At 42.2% G+C, this 21109-nt stretch overlaps 1 protein-coding gene across 7 annotated transcripts in view; it reads left to right on the top strand.

Moving 5' to 3' along the window:
* LOC138763507 (coiled-coil domain-containing protein 190) overlaps window positions 1-20285 on the top strand; it is a 145090-nt gene extending 124805 nt beyond the window's left edge. For 5 of the 7 annotated variants that reach the window (XM_069937780.1, XM_069937777.1, XM_069937776.1 and 2 more), the window contains 3 exons: window positions 8176-8385; window positions 10727-10880; window positions 19581-20285. In XM_069937780.1, the coding sequence (XP_069793881.1) occupies window positions 8190-8385; window positions 10727-10880; window positions 19581-20256 (1026 nt within the window). In that variant the 5' untranslated portion in view covers window positions 8176-8189 and the 3' untranslated portion in view covers window positions 20257-20285. Of the gene's footprint in view, window positions 1-3888; window positions 3999-8175; window positions 8386-10726; window positions 10881-19580 lie in introns of those variants that run through there. The other 2 variants (XM_069937775.1, XM_069937781.1) reach the window with 2 other exon arrangements.
* The last annotated feature ends 824 nt before the right edge of the window (window positions 20286-21109 follow it).

The following is a 21109-nucleotide window of genomic DNA, read 5'->3' as shown; positions in this document are numbered from 1 at the left end:
GTGGTGAAGATGCTAGCCTTCATTGAATGGGGTATTGAGTAAAATATTGAGACATCACACTGCAACTGAACAAGGCATTGGTGAAGTTGCAGGGAATATTGTATGCAGTTTTGGTCACCCAGCCAAAGGAATGATAATAATAAACTGAAAGGGTGTAAAGGAGATTTACTAGGATGTTGCTAGGACTGGAGGGCTTGTGTTGAAAAAACACACAAATGCTGGAGAAACTCAGCAGGTCAAACAGTGCCTTTATGTAACAAAGGTAAAGACAACGTTTCAGGCTTGAGCTCTTCATCAAGGTGTGGGGTAACATGAGAGATGTCCTAACTGTACTGACAATAACCACACCAGCAGTGCGAGTATAAGACAGCTTTAATAAACTAATATGTACACTAAGAGGTCTTGTCTCTCTGCAAGACGAACCTGGAAGGCTAGACTGTAGCTCTGGACTGCTTTATATACCAGGGATGACCCCTGGTGACCTAGTGGTATAATTACATATCACCACACTAACCAAAGGGAGGGGGGGTGGGGGGGGGTTGGTGAGGGTGGGAGATGATGGTGGGGTGGGGGGGTGTCTAGGCTAGGTGGAGAGAGAAAGGAAGTAGGAACTGGAATGATTAGTTAAAGAGGGGAGGGGGGAAAAAGAAAAGATGATTAGTGGAACTCAATGTTAATGCCCTGGGGTTGGAGGGTGCCCAGGCAAAAAATGAGGTGTTGTTCCTCCAATCTGCAGGTGGTTAGGGTGGGGTAGTGTGAAAGGCCATGGACAGACATGTGAGCTTGAGAGTGTGACTCAGAATTGAAATGGTTGGCTACAGGGAGGTCGCTTTTGTTGCGGACGGAGAGGTGGTGCTGAGTTGTGTGTTCATTCCCTAGAGTGGCCAACCTTTTAATTTTTAATTTAGGCATAGAGCATGGTAACAGGCCCTTTTGGCCCACAAGTTCGTGCCACTCAATTAACCTACACCCCCCCCCCCCCACCCCCCGGTACATACTTGTGAGGTCAAATTGTGAATATTATTTAAAGGGTGAAAAACTACAGCATGCTGTTGTGCAGAGGGACTTGGGAGTGCTTGTGCATGAATCGCAAAAAGTTAGGTTGCAGGTGCAGCAGGTTATTAAGAAGGCAAATGGAATGTTGGCCTTCATCGCTAGAGGAATTGAATTCAGGAGTAGGGAGGTAATGTTGCAACTGTATAAGGTACTGGTGAGACCGCACCTGGAGTACTGTGTCCAGTTCTGGTCTCCATATTTGAGGAAGGATATACTGGCTTTGGAGACGGTCCAGTGGAGGTTTACTAGGTTGATCCCTGGGATGAAGGGGTTGACTTATGATGAAAGATTAAATCATCTAGGATTGTATTCGCTCGAGTTCAGAAGAATGAGAGGAGATCTTATAGAAACATATAGGATTATGAAGGGTATGGATAGGATAGATGTAGGAAGGTTTTTTGAGCTGGCCGGGGATACTAAAACGAGAGGACACAGTCTCAAGATTCGGGGGAGTAGATTTAGGATAGAGATGAGGAAAAATAGTTTTTCCCAGAGTGTAGTGAATGTTTGGAATTCTCTAACCAGGGAAGTGGTTGAGGCTGCCTCATTAAACATATTTAAAATTCGGTTAGATAAATTTTTACATGATAGAGGAATTAGGGGCAAGTAGATCAGCCATGATCATATTGAATGGCGGAGCAGACTCGATGGGCTATTTTTGGCCTACTCCTGTTCCTACTTCCTATGTTCCTATGTTCCTAAAAGGGCCTGTTACCATGCTGTATGTCTAAATTAAAAATTAAAAGGTTGGCCACCCCTGTTAGAACATGGGAGGCTTAGGAGTGATCTTATAGAGATGTATAGGAGCATGAGGGCTGTGGATAAAGCGAATGTTCACAGTCTTTTTCCCAAGGTGGGCAATTCTAGAACTAGAGAACATAGGATGGAGGGGAGAGAATTAAGAGGTAGCCAAGGGGCAGATTTTTCACTCAGAGGGTAATCCTATCTGGACAGAGCTGCCAGAGAAAGCTGCAGAATTTGGTACAATTACAATGTTCAAAAGAAATTTGGATGAATATATGAATAGGAAGGGCTTAGAAGGAAATGGACCAAAATGCAGACAATTGGGACTCACCCAGAATGCACTGGGTCTGTATGGGTGAGTTGTGTTGAAGCGTCTGTTCTGCACTGTATAGCTATATGACTCTCTGGGACTCTGCAAGGAAGGCCAAAATTGGGACTGAACAATCTTCAGGAGTGAGCCTGTGACTGGAAGGTATGCTTCGTCTTTTTGAATTCCAAGTAACCCTGTGGGCCACTGCTTGCGTGGTATCTGATAGACAAGCAGCTAAAAACTCTCCAGTGCTAAAGTTTTGGCAGAGTTCCCTAATGCCACCAGTACCTCTTCCATACCCGTAAAGTTTCCTAACCCTTGAGCTCTCAATTACAGTTTATGCATATCAAACTTTTAAACAAGGAATTATGTCCCAAAGCAGACAAAAAGTGTGTCCAAGGACTAAACGGGAGCTTACACTGGTGTGAGAATTAAAGTGCTTGAATCAGGCATCCCATTTCCACCTTTTTCAGTTTCCACTTGTATTAATCAATCTGGCATCTGTCAGGTGCTCTGTTCCCTGCTTCATCTCTTCCAGGGAACCCTGGCTTGCCTCATTTTCCACCCTGCAGGTAACAAATCTAAATCCTATCTGAATCCTTTTCTCTTTCGTCAGAGGGAGCTTTGGGTGTTGCCTGCTGCTGTAATTGTGGGTTGCCTCATTGGTGCTTGAGTGGGCCAGAAGGGGCTGTTACCATGTTATAATCACTAAATAAATAAATAACTTGATCAATACAGCAGTAACCTCTGCCTCCAATATGATTTGTTCTACACTGATCTGACCATAGCCACTTAAATCTAATGAAAATCTGAATTTTCCAGGAAATTACTGTTTGAACATTGAACCCAACTTGAAATCTTCAAAGGCTGCAATGTTCTTGGCAATTTGGAGAAGTTACAACATTTCAATATTGGATTAGGTACATAAAAAGATTTGATGGGTTCCTAACAATCCCCGAAGTATTGTCTGTTCAGTGGTCTTCTATTGCTATTCCCTCTCAAGCTCTGGACTGATGACCTCCTGGATGGCCAAGTGGTGGCAGGTAATGCAATGGCCTTGCCGCTCAAGCAAACCCAGTTTCAATCCTGTCCTCCAGTGCTGAGTGCAGCTTGCATGTCCTTACCTGTCCCTGTGTAGGTTTCCTCTGAGTGTTCTGCTTTCCTCCCACATCCCAAATCCATGCCAGCTATTTGACAAACTGTAAATTGCTCTTTGAGTCAGTGGCAGGCGGAAATAAGTGAGCAAAGGGATTGATGGGGTTGCTTTAAGGTCTGCATGGACTCAATGGACCCAGTGACTTCCTTCTATGGGAGTATAAAATATTTTTTTTAAAAACATAATGTGGTACTGTGAAGCCATTAGCCTCACACAGGCACCACAGTCATCAGGTCTTGCTCCAGCTATGAAACCCAGAGGTCAAACTCTTCCAGCTGATGGTGTTCCCTGTACCTATAATTGTCTGAGACACAAGAAGCATCCTGGAGCTCCCAAATGGAGTCTAACACCTGTTCAACAGAACTGAGTGGCGCCTCTATCAGATAGCTGATTAAAATGTATCTCTTTCAAATCCTCTGGACTCCCTGGCAAGGATTAATCACAGCTTTTAATTAAACATGTTTTTATCTTATTTGTTAATTTAGTTTAAACTGTTAATACAGCAAAGTTAATATTGTTCTGTTTTCCAGTACTTAATTTATTGAGACAGAAATAATGCTACATACCTTCCAACCAATCACCTACATGCTGCCCTGTGATGTCACTCCTTTGTACCTCTTAGACACATGGAATGCCCACCTCTTGAGTGTGTGTAGCTTCATCTGCAAATCCCACTACCCTCCCTGCTCCTCACCTGCTCCCAATCAGTTCACTCCCCACAGGTGAGTGCAGGTTTGTGGCTTTGATCCCCATTACTGTATCCTTTCTCCTCCTGATTAAGGCCAATTTGTTCTTCTTGAGTGGATGCAATCTCGGGCCTCCATCTGAACTATTGTTCCCGCTTCATACCTGGTCCATTTATTACCCACAAGTCCCCCACCACCAAACCCACTCTTCTCCCAAACAATACCCTGTTCTTTAGTGAATATTGAAATCAATACTTCTCCTCCTACTCCACTCCTTTCTCCATTCATTTCACTCACCGTAAGTGAGTGCAGCCTATTTATATTATCTGGGCATTTTCACTTCCTTCCTGAAAACAACAGACCCAAAATTCTCCTTTCCTACTCCAGCTAAAGAACCTATTCAAACTTCTGATGACTGAAATGTTGAGTGGACTGTTGGCTTTCTCAGAGGATCAGAAGTACAAAGGGCTGAACATGCTTTCTGTATTATAAATGATGATTGAGCCCACTTGGAGTTCTGGACACCATTTCCCAATATATTGGCTTTGGAGGTGTTCTACTTTAGATGGCTGAGATGTCTGCTGGTGCTGGAGAACTGGAATTATATACCAAAGAGCTGGAGGAACTCAGCAGGTCATGCCACATGATCTGAGTTCCTTGAGCATTGCTATATATATTGTTGGGGTGAAGAGGGTTACATTCTGATGTAATTATGCATGAAGGGAGGGTTATTTTCCTTTGCTTTTAGATTGTGGAGACCTAATTGAAATTGTTAAGAAAAATTCTGAGGGAATTATCCATTTGGAAGATATCCCTTCAACTGGTATTGTTAAGATGGCTGCAGGAAATATCCAGAGGCAAAGACATTTCCCCTGATGGGAGGAATCCAGGATTCAGGGGAACAGCTTTAACATACAAGCTAGGTCTTCCATGGTCTATATGCTGAGGCAATTCCCTTACAAAGTCTAACATAAACCTACAGTTCTCTCCATTAAAAATTCATTAAAAGAGAGCAGAGGCACTGAAAAATGGTAGAACAAAGATAGTCTGATTTTGAATTTACAAAAACAGAAATTGCTGGAAATATTCAGTAGGTCAGGCAGCAACTGTGGAGAATGAAACAGAGTGGAACTCTACCTCTTCACTGATACTCACCGGAGAATTTAGGACTAGTTAAAGAAGAAATTCAGCAGATGATGTGATTGTAGTTTGCACAAAAAATTGGAGAAACTCAGCAAGTCATGTAGCATTCTTTATGTAGCAAAGATACATAATTAACATTTCAGGCTTAAGCCCTTCATCAAAGTACAAGCAAAAAGAATGCAAGCACTTGAATAAAATGGTAGAAGGAGGGGCAGAGGGAGGAGTACTGGCCCATAGGCAAGAGGTCTTAGGTGGTTGTTATGTCTGTGTTACTTGTGATACAAGCCCAGAGGACCCCAAAACCCAGCAGCAACAAAAATTCACCAAGACAAATGGTTACTATAACAAAAGTTGCTTTTAATTATCTTTAAACATGAAAACAGGATCAAACTCTAACTTATTACTATTACTTCTTTGGCTTGGCTTCGCGGACGAAGATTTATGGAGGGGGTAAATGTCCACGTCAGCTGCAGGCTCGTTTGTGGCTGACAAGTCCGATGCGGGACAGGCAGACACGGTTGGAGCGGCTGCAGGGGAAAATTGGTTGGTTGGGGTTGGGTGTTGGGTTTTTCCTCCTTATTACTTATTACTATTTATCCTTACTTATTACTATTACTAACTTACTTAACCTAACTTAATCCCCTTTTAATGCTAAGTGCACGTGTATGTAATGTGTGAGTAAGTTTTAAAAAGTTATTTGATTCACAGTCCAATCTCACTTCTCAGTCCTGCAAGTTCACTGGTTGCAGGCAATTCTTATACTATGAATTTCTCCAGGCTTTGCTGCTTGAAAGGTAAATGATTACTGCTCAGGAAGGTACTTGTTGGTTTTCAGAGAGAGATTTGTTGCTTGTTGGACACAAACTGATTCCTTCCGATCAGCCACTTCAGTGCCTTTCTGAAGAAAGTTGCCCCATCAGGATTTTTCCTGATGAAAACCTTTTTCTTTCAGGTCACCACAGAGTTCCTTTTCTGTTTCCCTTATCTCAGGTGAAACACCACACAGCCAGCCATCTCCTCTTGTATGGACCACAAGGGCTTTGAACGGCTTACCAGCTTGTCATTTGTCATGTTCTAGTCCCAGCTGCTATTTTTCCTTATTTCTCTCTCTCTCTCTCTCTCTCTCTCTCTCTCTCTTCCCCCCCTCCCCCCCCCCCCCCCCCCCCTCACTCAGAGAAAACCACATTCAAATAGACTGCAGCTCTGGACCTAATTTTCCAAGTCTGTTCATCTGTTACTTTCCAAAACAATAATCCATTACTCCACAGCATGTCCAATTAACACCTACTTGTGAAGTCCTTATAGGCATTCTTTTTTTGCTCAAGCCTGGACTGTCTGGCTTGAGCAGAGCTCTGGCATTTAAAATGAGATCTGTTTTGAAGTGGGTTTTTTTGTGACTTACACTTAAAAAAACCTGCCACAATTTATCTCCTTTAAAACATATCTATATACAATATAAAATATAACATAATCTCTCACTTAGGAGGCTCCTTAAATAACAGGGTTGTAAGATTAAATCAACAAAAGAGAGTTTACACACTGATGCCTTCCACCATCTCAGAAAACTGTTCACACACTTACAACCACAGTGGTGAACTACAGTTACTACAGTGAGAAAGGTGTATTCCTACCTACATGATTACAATATAGTTCACATTATCCTGACTATAAAACATCCCTCCTCCTCAAGATAAAGAAAAAATTAGTGTTCTCTATCACTTTCTTTCCATTGCAACTTAAGGAACTGAACTTTTACACTAATTTATTTACACAACTATTTTTAAATACTTCTTATCAATATTGCACTGATGGCAGGATGTTCCTTCACCATCTTATAGATTTGGCTGCGACCGTTGGGCTCTGTGTTGCTGGTACACGTGTAGGTGATGTAGCTCGTTGTCCTTCACCTGACATCTGTTATGTTGATGTTTTGGTATTAGTGGTTGTGGTCTCTTCACTTGATATTGGTGATGCAGGCTGGTATTAAATCTTTCTGCTTCATCACATCTTGTGTCAGCCGGATGTGAATTCTGTTCCTCCTTCACTGATTGCCAGAATGTACGATCTTGGTGTCTCAGCTTCTCTGATTTCCTTTGCTGGGGTCCATGTTTTCAACATTAGCTCTTGAATATGAGTTCTGGCAATGTTTGTGAATGTTTGTTATAATGCTGGTGTCCTTCTTCTTGAACTTTCAACAGTCTTCTTCTGGTTTTCTCCTGGTCTTCTGGAGGGTGTATTTTGCTTGGCAGAGTTGTTTTATATCTCCTGCCATTTAGAAATTCCACCAGGGACTTCATGTCAGGCCTTAAAGGTGTTGCTCATATGACTGAAGAGCTAGGTATGGGTCTGTATCTTTGTCTTTGTGACCTAAAAAACGTTGAGTGACTGCTGAGTTTCTCCAGCATTTTTTTTTAGAAACTGAGTATTTAGAACCTTTGGTTTTTACTTTAAACATCTCTCATCTGGGGGGTGTAGCAGGTGGAGCTGCTACCCTGCAATTCCAGAGACCTGGATTCAATCCTGACGCCAAGTGCTGTCATTGTGGAGTTTGGATATTTTCCCCATGACCCTCCGGGTACTCTGGGTTTCCTTCCACATCCTATTAGTAGGTTCAGGGTGAGGGTACAGGTGAAGAGTTGAAGCTGGAGCGCGTTGATGGGAGATGTGGGGAGAATAAAATATGGGATTCATGTTGGATTAGTATAAATTGGTTGTTGATGTCGTTAGGAACTTAGAAGGCTATTGTACCTGTTTTTATGCAACACTATCTCCTTTTTAAAAAATTTTCATTCTCTGATTTAGTCGTACGAAACTATTAAAAACAGCTCAGCGTGTAGGGACAAATCAACCGAGAGACAACTAAATGCTGCAACAGGCTTGAAGGGTTGAATGGCCTCTCACTGCTCCTATATTGCTTCATCCTTTGTTATAAACACATAGTGGAAACCTTTACTCAACTACCAAGTGAGCTTATGTGTTACTCCAAGTGAATTCTGCTCCTGGATCTGGGCTGCTTCTGCTATTTACAGGATAGCCTTTCTATATGGTTGCTAATCTGATTGTAAATGTTCTTCTTGAAGCTTCCATCAACAATATGCAACGCCTTAAGTTGCACATTTTAGAGGGAGAGGTAACTAGACGACTGGAGGCAGAGAGGCGTGAATCCAAACGAGCAGAGGCCAGACTCCAGAATGGACTCCATGACTTGGAGGATGCAAGGTTTTATTCAATCAACCAAATGATGAAGGAACAGAGGCGCATCCAGAAAGACCTTATAAGGATAAAAAACGGTAAGTCTTGCACTGTATGTCTTGAGGTTGGTGCTACGATGAAGAGTATTCACTCTGCTTTACATCCAGTGACGTGCAACACCTGTCTCCCAAAATTTCCCTGAAAATAGATTACTAATTCAGGGGCACCCTGGGTTGTGGATTACCCGACTTGGGTAAATCTGGCCATGTAAATTCTCTCATACATTTTGAAATCATTTTTCAAGCTAGCAATTAATAATGATAATAAAATGTTTTGTGTTATTCGTTAATGACTGGATACCATGTTTATTGTATTACTTTAATTCTGGGTAGTGTTAGGGTGATTAATCCTCGAACTGAAAGAATTATAGCATAAGTATGAAGACCAAAACTATGCATGCAGCTATAGAAAACGGACATTTCCGACTCAGAGAAATCGGCTTATGGACAGCTGTCAGCAAAGGAACCCTTGTGTAATCTGGGATTGTCTGTACACCCTCCACACTTCATGCAACCTCTTTCCTGTGAGCTCTCCTCTCTCTTTGGATCATTGAATCCACCTCATTGGGGAAGGTGCAGTACAGAGACAGCGTGAGCCCCATGGCTCATCATTCCTGCATAATTTCAGTGCACCAAGTTTTTTCTGAGCAACTTTTTTTCCCCATGGTCACAATTATTGCACATTTCCTAGATTGTTTGAATTGCATCTGGCAATATTGTGCTGTTGATTTGTATTGCCCCATCACCAGGCAAAATTCCATCTCTCAGAAATGTCCTGGAGAAACATAGCACAACCTGAAGCTTCCTGAATATGGCACTCCTGAGTTTGTCGTCTGTCAGTAATTTCATTCGTAGCTTTGTCTTGCCTAGATTTGCACAGCAGTGTCCTGAATATATACGACTAATGCACTGGTGTATATATACACAGAGGAGAAACCCAGCACAACCTGAAGCTTTCTTAATATGGTTTTGCTGTGTGTTAAGATTTATCAGCAATTCTCTTCACAGCTTTATCTTGCATAGATGTGCAATATGTGGGGGAGACAGGTTGGGAAGAGAGAGGGGGAAATGTATTAGAGCGAAAAGTGTGAATAGGATCAGGTAAAGGAGAGATGGAAACAGTGAATCCAGATGGGGTGGGGGTTACCTAAAATTAGATAATTCAATGTTCATGCCATTGGGTTTAAGGCTGACAAGGAGGAATATGATGTAATCAGTTCAAAAATTTCCTTCTCATTTCAGCCCGATTTTCCATTTTCTTAGTGAACATTAATATTTCAGTTACTTTCAATGGGGATTAATTACTTCTTGAGAATCCTTAGGAAAATTAGTCTACAGGGGAAGTTATTGATGTCCTTCTATCGCTGCTCTATTGAACGCATGCTGACTTTATTGTATTCCTGTGTGGTTTGCCAGCTGTACAGAGCAGATAAGAGGGATCTTTAGAGGGTTATCAATACAGCCCAGAAGATCATTGTGTGTTTCTTGTCCCCTTTGGAGGATTTATTTCGATCACACTGTATTGGGAAGGCAGCCAATATTCTTAAGGATTCGACTCACCCGGGCTATCATTTGTTTGCCCTATTGCCCTCGGGTAGATGATACAGGCCCATTAAATCACGAACAAACAGACTCATGAACAGTTTCTATCCCAGAGCCATTCGAGAATTAAACTCTGCCAATTAGTGTATTTGTATTTTGTATTGTTTAAATGCTGCTTTTTTTTCTTGTTTTATATGCTCTTGTATATTGTATTTCTGAGTACTACGCTTGCATTTTTAAATTTTGTTGCGTTTTCTTATGCAACGACAATAAAGTACTTACTTACTTCTTGGACAACCTTGTACTACCTCAAAGTCTCCACAGACCAGCCTTGCATATTCCCTGTTGCTGTGCATCACAATTGGTGTCCCCTTTACCCATCATTACATGGACTGCCCAGTCCACTTAATGCTTCTCGTGCCTTGTGCTATTTCATCTAGTGTTTTAACTTAATGTGGTTGCATTTCTCAGAGATACTTAAGAGGCAGGTCCGCTGAGACTCCCTGGTCCCTTCTGCCTTCATTTGAGGCTCTTTCAGTACAATCTGTGGAATGGTTATTCTTCCCTGAAAAAATAAATTATTGGAGGAATCAGCAAGTCAAGCTGCATTGACGTAGTTTAAAGTCAATGTGAGAGTCAGTGGGGTTTAGAGTTTACGTCAGTGGATAGTTTGTCTCCTTTGATGGAGACAGAGATCCCAGAAAGGGATAGAAAAATATTGGAAATGGTCCAAGTAAATTTGAGCATGGAGTGGAAGTTAGTAGCAAAGGTTGTGAGCATGTCATCCAGTGAAAGCTGCCCATATATTCACAACTGGCTTGATTTTTTTCCCCCTTAGGGTATTCTAAGAAGAAGATTGGAAGCAGTTTCGGAAGGCTATGCCCAGATTATAAAATGCCAGCCAAAGAAACCCCTGGCTGTGACAACAAAGCTTTATCCACCAAACCTGTCGCAAAGGATGGAAGTTTCATCTTGGCATCAGAACGAATCAGGTAGCAAAATATTTCCCTGATGTTTGTAAGTGTGCTGAACATAACATCAGGGTAACGTTCCAGCTTGACGTAATGTTGCAGCTATATACAACTCTGCTTAGGCCACATTGCGTGCAGTTCTGGTCGCCTCATTACAGGAAGGATGTAGAAGCTTTAGAGAGGGGTGCAGGGGACATTTACAAGGATGTTGCCTGGATTCAGGAGCAGTTCTTATGAAGCAAGGTGACAGAGGTAGGGGTTTTCACTTCGGAATGAAAAAGATGATAGGAGGCTTAACAGAGGCGAATAAGATTATGAGCATCTAAGACAATGGACATCTAGCAACTTTAGCATATATCAGAGGACATCTGTTTAAGGTGATTGAAAGAAAGTTTAGGGAGACATCAGAGATATTTTTTTTATTTAGACTCAGAGTGGTGGGTGCCTATATTGCATTGCTAGGGGGCAGTGACTGGTACAATATGGACATTTAAGAGACTTGTCGAGGCATGTCAGAAAAATAGAAGGTTATGGGTGTGAGGTAGCCAACTTCAGTTGGCTCAACATAGAGGGTAGAAGGGACCATTCTGTGCTCGAAGACATGAGCAGAATTTGATTTTTTTTTTGTTTCAGGTCTGAGGATTTTTTATTTGAACTTAGCTGAAAGGATTCTTCAGCCTCAATGTTCCCTGGGAAAACCTAAGACTGACCTCCCTGTTCAGACTGATTAAAGCTAACAAACCTGGTCCACCGTTAGCAATTATGGTCCTGGCTGGGCACAGTTTGCTGATCACCTGCCTTACTATAGACCTTGGTTGAGCTTTCGTGCATTCATCATCTCTCACCTGTCCCATGAACAAAAGCCTGTCCCGAGATTGAACAGTTCCAGTGCCCTTTCATTATTGTCCTGGACCTTTGCAACTGAGAAGGCTGTGGCAGCCACATATCTGAAGTAGCTGCTGCCACCATCATCTGTCTGAGACAATTTCAAGGCTGAGCTGCATTTATCAAACACATCCTGGCTTGCATTCATCAGCTTCTACTTTACCAAATGTTAATCAATGTTGTCCTTTCTTTTTGCTTTCACGCATTTAGAGTCATATAGGACTAAGGCCCACCGTCCTCACCAACCATCAAGCCTCAATTCAGACATCGTATACTAATCTCATTTTATTCTCCCCACACTTTAAGGGCAATTTACAGAAGCCCATTAATTTACCAACCTGCCCTAATCCCTTTTTAGAATCATGGGATTATAGAAGTTAAAAACAGGTCATCGGCCCACCACACCTATTGCCAACCATTATGCTTATCTACACTGATCTCACTTGCCTGCATTAATTTCATATCCCTCCTCATTCATTCAAGTCCCTTTCAAAAGGGCTCTTGAATGTTGTTATTGTTCCTGCCTTCAGAACCTTTCCTGGCAGCTCATTCCAGATACCAATCACTCTGTGTTTAAAAATTCACTCCTCAGGTCACCTTTAAACCTTCTCCCTTTTATTTAAACTCCACACCCTTTAGTTTTAGCCGTGCTTACCCAGGGATTATCTATCCCATCTATGCCTCTCAGCATTTTATAAACCTCTATTGTGTCTCTTCTCATCTTCTTTCACCTCAGGGAAAACAAATACAGCCTATCTAATATCTCTTCATAACTCAAGCTCTCCAATCTAAAGATCCCTATGAATCTTTTCTGCACCCTCTCCATCTCATTCACATCTTTCCTGTGGAGTAGTGACCAGAACAAGCATTTGAATCAATTCTCCCCAGACTCCACCACTCAGAGACAATTTACAGTGGCCAACTAATCAGAATCAGATTAACTGTCATGAACATGTCACAAAATATGTTGTTTTGCAGCAGTGGTATTGTGCATTGCAGGGGCAAAATTGCAATAAATTACGGTTCTGTAAGTACAATTTTTAAAAAATAAAAAATTAGCATAAAAAGATAAAAAGTGAGGTGGTGTCTATAGGTTCATTGTCCGTTCAGAAATTTGATGGCGGAGGGGAAGAAGCTGTTTTTGTAACATTGGGTGTGTGTCTTCAGGCTCCTGTATTTCCTTCTGATGGTAGCAGTGAGAAAATGGTTGGACCTGGGTGGTGAGGGTCCCTGAGAATAGAGGCTGCTTTCTTAAGACACTACCTCTTGAACGTATCCTTAATGGAATGACGACTAATGCCCACGATGGAGCTGACTGAGTTTACAACCCTCTGTAGCCTTTTCCTGTCCTGTGCACTGGCACCTCCGTACCATATAGTGATGCAACTAGTCAGGATGTCTCCACAGGGCACCTATGGAAATTTGCAAGTCTTTCATGACATGTTAAATCTCCTAACAAAATATAGCCACTGGCGAGCCTTGTTCATGATTGCATCAACATGATGGCCGCAGGATAGAACTTCAGAGATGTTGACACCCAGGAATTTGAAGTTTCTTACCCTCTTCACTGCTCACCCCCTGAGGACTGTTTTGTGTTTTCTTGACTTCCCCTTCCTGAATTCCACAATGGATTCCTTAGTTTTGCTAATGTTGAGTGAAAGATTGTTGTTGTGACACCACTCAACTGGAATCAGAATCAAAAGTTATTGTCATGAGAAAATGACAAAATGTTTTGTGGCAGCATCACAAGTGCAAACGTTTATATAAAACACCTTACAAAAATAGTGGATGATAAGTCAAAATAAGGCAGTGTCTTTGGTTCATCTTACTCTTCATTGCCAAATATGATTCTGCTGACAACCGTGGTGTCATTGGCAAATTTATAGATGGCATTTGAATTGTGTCAAGACACACAGTCATGAGTGTAGTGAGAGTAGAGCAGTGGGCTAAGCATGCATCCTTGAGGTCCCCCTGTGTTGATTGTCAGTGAGGAGTTGTTACTGATCTGCACTGCCTGGTCTTCCGATGAGGAAGTCAAGGATCCAATTGCAGAGGGAGGTGCAGAGGCAGAGGTTTTAAAGTTGCTGACTAGTACTGAGAGGGTTAAGTTGTGAAAGCTTAGCTGTAATCGATGAAAAGCAACCTGATGTATGTATTGCTGTTGTCCACTGGTTCCAGGGCCAGTGAAATTACATCTGCTGTGGAATGATTGTGGCCATAAGTGAATTGCAGTGGATCCGGATCTTTTCTGAAGGGAAAGTTGATTCAGGCCATGACCAGCATCTTAAAGCATTTCATTACAATATTCATTGCAATAGATGTGAGTGCTCTGACCAATAGTAATTGAGGCAGCTCGCACTACTCTTCTTGGGCACCAGGATAATTAATGCCCTTTTGAAGCCATTGAATAGATGACACTTGATCGCCAAATATTCCAGGTCAGGGAATAGGACGGGGACATAACCATCACATTTGTGCACAATGATGAATTGATGATGAAGCAAATGCCATCTGCCTCTGCCTTTACCTGTCACTGATGTCCAGTCTGCGCTGTGAAAGATGAAGCCCTCAGGCTATTGCACTATGTCTGGAATGTTCTCAATCAGCCATGTCTCAGTAAAGTAAATCATACAGCAATCCCCGATGTCCTTCTCCTCCTGCAGTTGGCTTGGAGTTCATCCAGATTATTTTCAAAAGACTGTATGTTGGCCAGGAGGATGGTAAGGAGTGAAGGCCTCAGGGCTCGATGTTTTAGTTTAACCTATCGCATGGCTCCCCCCCACCTACCCCATGCGCCACAGTCCACCAGAGTTTCCCATTTTTGTCGCCTATTAAGTTTTTCAACCTACTAAATACAACATTACTTATAGGTATGTCGGTTTCTGTGGTTTGGGGTTTGAGCTGTAGTAGATCTCAACAGGAATACTTGACGATCCCCATCAGAGCTATATATAAAGTGTCACTGCTCCAAGGCACCATCTTTTTAACCCCAGTGCTCCAGGGATGTGAGATCAAATATCATAGCAGTCATCAACAATGTATGTCAAGAATCAGGAAGTTAAATTTAATGATGGAGATCATGAAACTACAAGATATTTGTGAAACCCTTTCTTCTTTTCTTCTTTGGCTTGGCTTCGCGGACGAAGATTTATGGAGGGGGTAAAAGTCCACGTCAGCTGCAGGCTCGTTTGTGGCTGACAAGTCCGATGCGGGACAGGCAGACACGGTTGCAGCGGCTGCAGGGGAAAATTGGTGGGTTGGGGTTGGGTGTTGGGTTTTTCCTCCTTTGCCTTTTGTCAGTGAGGTGGGCTCTGCGGTCTTCTTCAAAGGAGGTTGCTGCCCGCCGAACTGTGAGGCGCCAAGATGCACGGTTTGAGGCGATATCAGCCCACTGGCGGTGGTCAATGTGGCAGGCACCAAGAGATTTCTTTAGGCAGTCCTTGTACCTTTTCTTTGGTGCACCTCTGTCACGGTGGCCAGTGGAGAGCTCGCCATATAACACGATCTTGGGAAGGCGATGGTCCTCCATTCTGGAGACGTGACCCACCCAGCGCAGATGGATCTTCAGCAGCGTGGACTCGATGCTGTCGACCTCTGCCACCCCTAACGTGAAACCCAACAATGCACTAACTTGTAAGAAAATAAATTCTTGCTCATCCGGTTCATTGCACACAATAATAAGGTTGACTCTTCCCTAGTGCTGAAATTGCCTGGTAAATGAATTAATTCATGGACATCTAGGAGATGAGCATTAAGTACTGACCATGGCGTGATAGTAGGTACCGCAAAACTACTGTTATCCAGAATTCAAGCAACCAGCAAAAAAATCGCGCAAAATAAATAGATAAATAAACATCGATGTTTAAAATTGGAGCGCCTCGCTGTTACTTCACTATTCATACAACACTAAATCTCAAACCATTGGAAAATTTATTTATCTGGCAGATACCAATCCCCATAGGTGCTGGATACCAGGGGTTTTACTGTATGAAACAAATTGGGCTGTAATTGTCAGATTAATCCACCTTTCCCATCAATAACGGACAATATTCCAGGCTACAGAATCATTCTTATTGTTGAATATTTTTAAGAATCAGATAGATACATTTCTGGACACTAAAGTAATAATGGAGTGTGAGAAGGGAGCAAATTGCAAAGGGGAATAGCCATTTAATAGCCATTAAAATATTGAATGGCAGAACTGGCTCAAAATAACCTGCTCCTATTTTCTGTTTTTTTTTGCATATGGCCAGAATCTCCATGGCTTCCACTCTCATTCACCTGGGATACATTAGGGTGCAGATCTCTGAGAACAGCCACATTTTTTTTCCATTCTTATCCCATCCAGTTTCACTTCCAACTCTCTTTTTCTGTAGCACTGAATTGTTTTCTCCCTCTGTACTGATGAAGTACAAAGGTACTTACTTTCACTCATTCTCCCCATGACGTCTAATCAAATGTTCTTCGTTCAACTGCACCCCAACTATATTCTATCTCTTTGCATTTCCAAAAGCCATTTGGATTTGCTTTTCACATGAGATATCACACCATTCTCAGAATCTCTTCTTGTTGCAATCATGATTCCATTTTCAGATCTAATTTATATGATCTATAATCAAGTTATTTTCATATATATTATGAACTTTAATGTGTTAAGACCCACCTTTTCCCATTTTCATTTTAAATCACATACCTTTCATCTTTTGAGAATTTTTAGTTTTGGGTGCATTTGATTCACCACACCCACAAATCAAAACAATGGTGTTTCCTCATGAATTAATACAAATATGTGAAACTTGTGCCAAAACCTCTTCATATTTGATCATTATTTTGTCTGCCAGCCTGAGACACATTTTCATTGAAGTTACACTCTTGCTGTCAATGTTTGACGTGCTTGACTGTTCCTAGTGTGTTCCCACAACTACTTCATACATATTATCATCAATGTTCCCCAAATGATCTCTGATTGAAACATGTTCCATTTCATTCCCCATATGACATCCTTCCTCAGAGTAATTGCCATATGTAATTCAGGAATTCCATTTCTTCTTTGTCATCTAATGATTTCCATATAAGTCCTTAATCGAATGAGTAAATTCCTTCTCATCGCAACAGCCAGTAGTGAGACAGAATATGCAGTATACCTGGGCAATCCAGCCTAACCAGCTCAATCTTGCACTTCCATTATCATCGTTCATAATGTTTTGCAGCCTCTCCAACATCTCCATATCCTTTTCAGAATAAAACAATCAAAAACACATGATGGTTCAAGTGTAGTCAGTTTAAGTGTGGTTCATTCTAACCTTCGAGAAATAAACCAAAGTACAAAGGTTTCCTTTCTTTTAAAATGGGTTATTGAACTGGGTCACTACTTGTACTTATTTGTGCAACTTTTTACAAATTTTCTCATCATTCTTCTTCCTGTGGCCTATAATGCACGAGTAGCACAACAGTTTTTTCCATTATTCTTTCATTATAACCAAACAGAATCTCGTCAGGGCATTATTCATTCCCAATGCTTCCCGCGGACCTCTTCCCTTTTCATTGTCTTCCCCGAATGCCATGTACCTGGGAAGTGAGATTTCCAGTTTTCCCACCTTTACACGGGCTCTCAGTCTTCACCATTGCATTATAATCCTTCGACGAGCTTAATTGTCACTCTTTGAGTTTGGGTAATGAGGGACATTGATCATGGGTATGTTACTGACAATGGGCTTTCCAGTCACTGTGCGCTGGACCAGGAAGGTCACGTTGTACTGGGAATACCCCAACATTTGCTACTCCTGAGCAACGTAATTCAATTTGTCCCAAAATGCTCCAGGCAAAAATAATTGAAATTTGTTGCAGTTTTCATTAAACCATAGGATATAGGAGCAAAAATAGACAATTCAGCCCATTAAGTCTGCCCCACTATTTAATCATGAGCTAATTGATTTTCCCACTGCCGCACTGCCCATAACCTTTGATGCCCTGGCTAATGAATTCCCAACATTGCATTTGCCTTCTTCACCAAAGATTCAATTTGCAAGTTTACCTTCATGTAATACTGCACAAGAACTCCCAAGTCCCTTCATATCTGGGTATTTTGAATTTTCTCTCCATGTAAAAAATAGTCTGTCCGTTTATTTATTCTACCAAAGTGCATCACCATACACTTTCCAACATTATATTGCATTTTTCACTCCTCTGCCCATTCTCCAAATCTGTCTTAGTCCTTCTGCAGCCTCCCTATTTCCTCAACGCTACCTGCTCTTCCACCTATCTTTGTCTCATCTGCACCTTTGGCTATAAAACCATTCATTCAATAATCTAAATCATTAATATACAATATTAGAAAAGTAGCCCCAACACTGACCCCTAGGGAACACCACTGGCAACTGGCACCAACCAGAATATGGTCCCTGTGTCCAACTCTCTGCTTTTTGCCAATCAACCAATGTTCTACCCATGCTAGAATGTTTCCTGTTATAATATGGGCTCTCATCTTGTTAAGTAGCCTCGTGTGGCACCTTGTCAAAAGCCTTCTGAAAATCCAAAAGCACCTCCCTTATCCAGCCTGCTTGTCACTTCTTCAAAGAATTCCAATAGGTTTGTAAAGCAATGTTTTCCCATGAGGAAACCATGCTGGCTTTGACCTATCTTGTCATGTGCCTCCAAGTATTCCATAACCTCATCCTTGACAATTCACTCCAATTTCCTTTCTGATGCCTCCCTCCCTTCCTGAATAGAGGGGTAGCATTTGCAATTTTTCCAGTCCTCTGGGTCCGAACCAGAATTTATTGATTCCTGAAAGATCATTACTAATGCCTCCACAATCTCATCTGTTGAATCCCAGACAATTCAAAAATATCTTCATCATCGGAAAAGTATGAATAAAGTTTCTTCAAAACCTACTACCTTCTTGGCCATTATTTCCAACTGATCCCTTTTAGTCCATCGAACCCTAAACTATCCAGTCAGAGTACATTTGAGATGCTCTGACAGGACATTATACGATTGATTGTTTCAAATGCCGATCAATCAATGCTTTAATGTCCCATGTTTGTATTGACATAAGCAAGGAAAATAAAGTATGAGGTTAAGCATGAAAATCTGTAGACAATGTGATTACAGAGCAATACACAAAAGTGTTGGAGAAACTCATCAGGTCACATAGCATCTATAGGAAAGGGTAACCAACGTTTCAGGCTTAGCTCATGTCCTGATGAAAGAGTCAGGCCTGAAATGTTGGTTACCCTTTCCAATAGATGCTATGTGACCTGCTGAGTTTCTCCAGCACTTTTGTGTATTTCACAAATAAAGTGTGACCTGGTATTTGGAAATCAAGAACTTTGCATAGTGGATAGAGATGTTTTATTACAATTGTATATAACTGTGTCTGGAGTATTGCAGACAGGATTAATCTCCTTGCAAAATTTTTTGAAATTGAATTTAGACCCAATTAACCTATAGCCCCGATACGTTTCAAATGATGGGAGGAAATCGTAAACTCCAGGGAAAACCCACGCAGACACAAGGAGAACGTACCAACTCCTTATAGACCGTGGGGGATTCAAATCCCGGTCCCAGTTGCTGATACTGTAATGGTGTTGTGCTATTCTCTACACCAACTGTGCCACCCTTTTTAATGGTAAGAAGTAAATTTGCTTTAAAGGGACTGTCGAGGTAGGTACCATTGTGAGGGATGTGGACCAAATTCAGGCAAGTGGGACTAGCCTGGCTTAGTCAAAGGGTCCGTCATGGGGCTTTATAATTCCAGTCATGATCTTAATGAATGGTGGGAAAGGCTCCGCCTCCTTGCAGCTCAAATGTGTTTGCTTTATTTTGAAATTCTAGGGCGCAGAACTCCTCCCCAGTGAAGCCTGGGAGGATTGAAATGCTGGCCAGCGTCTCTCGTGCTTTGCAGATACAGATCAATGATTTTCTCAGCCAACTGAGTGATGAAGGGGAAGGAAAGGCCAATGAACAGGCAGGAGCTGAAGAAGACCGTGCGCTCATGTCACCCAATGCTGGCCAGCAGAGAACCCTAGCACCAATTGATGTGGCCAACCTGTCGGGCTTAACACTAAGCACCGCCAAGAGCTCTGGCAAACCTGCACATCCAGTGATAGCCAGTGCAAGCAGAAATAAAGCAGCAGAGGTGACGGACAACTGCAAGAAGAGTTGCAACGCAATCGGCAACCAGTCAAACCCAAAGCAAGTCAAAGCCAGGCCGTCCACCAGCAACCTGCAGCGGGATAGCTCCTCTGACCCTTGCGAGTTTTATGCTCCAGATGGCTTGCCCAGAACTGTGCACACAATGCCCAATTTCCATGAGGCCTTTGCAGAAGCAAGGAAGGCACGGTACATCAGACATCGAAGCAAACCTGAGAGGGAGCTGTCAATCAGCGATGTGTTTCGGAAACGAGGCAGCTCAACCCAAAGTGGCCCCACTGAGAAGGTGCAAACTGTCCAGAGCAATAGCTCTGCAGGAAAAAGACAAGATGAGAAAGAAATTCCTGAAACTCAGTGAAAAAATTAAAGAAAATACTTTACAATTTTCACACCCATCTTGGGAAATATTTGCTCCAAATGAGTTTTGTTTTGAACCTTGCTGTTTTTCCAGGGGCAATACACACTCTGGCCTCTGACATTGATCCCACATGAGTTTGCTGAGTCATCCACCTTGGGGCATGTACACCTCACACTCATGTGCCCCACTCTACTCCACTGAATGGAAAGCGACCCATGATCTCTTCCCAGTACCAGGACTGATTAGTTCAACCCCCAACAGAGGATGGTGACCAATACAATTGTGTGGCCTGGCCTAACCCTTTCCCTGTAGGTAATCTGCCAGTTGCAGGAAGAGTTAGAGGTTGTACTGTTTTATTTTTGGCAAGGACATCGATTGAATTTAAGTTTTGGTCCAGAGATGTTATCCTGCTGCATCACAGCTCCAGTGACCTGGGTTCCATCCTGTCCTCTGTGCTGTCTGTGTGGAGTTTACATGTTTTCCCTCTGACTTCTTGGAGGTCCCCCAGATGCCCAGGTTTCCTCCCAAGTTTCCAAGATGTGCAGGCAAATGTCCCCAGGTGTGTAGATTAATGGTAGAATCTGAGGGGAGTTGGACAGGAGTATGGGCAGAAATAAATGGTGTAGACTACGTTTAGCAAAGGGCTGAAGGGACCATTGCTGAGCTGCATCTTTTCAGAACTTGATCTCTCCTTGCTTAATATAGTAGACAGTCAGCCTCAATTAGAAATTCTGTGTCAGTGTATTAAAATCATTTGGATGCAGCAATCATTTGGACCATGCAAGTTTATTGCTAATTTGTCATTCTGAGCTGAAGATTTACATATAGATTACACTTCCTTGGTCCTCCTCCT

Source organism: Narcine bancroftii, chromosome 5, assembly GCF_036971445.1.
Source record: "Narcine bancroftii isolate sNarBan1 chromosome 5, sNarBan1.hap1, whole genome shotgun sequence".
Classification (NCBI taxonomy): Eukaryota; Metazoa; Chordata; class Chondrichthyes; order Torpediniformes; family Narcinidae; genus Narcine; species Narcine bancroftii.
Note: the sequence above shows the minus strand (reverse complement) of the source record. Positions and strands in the feature narration are given on the sequence as shown.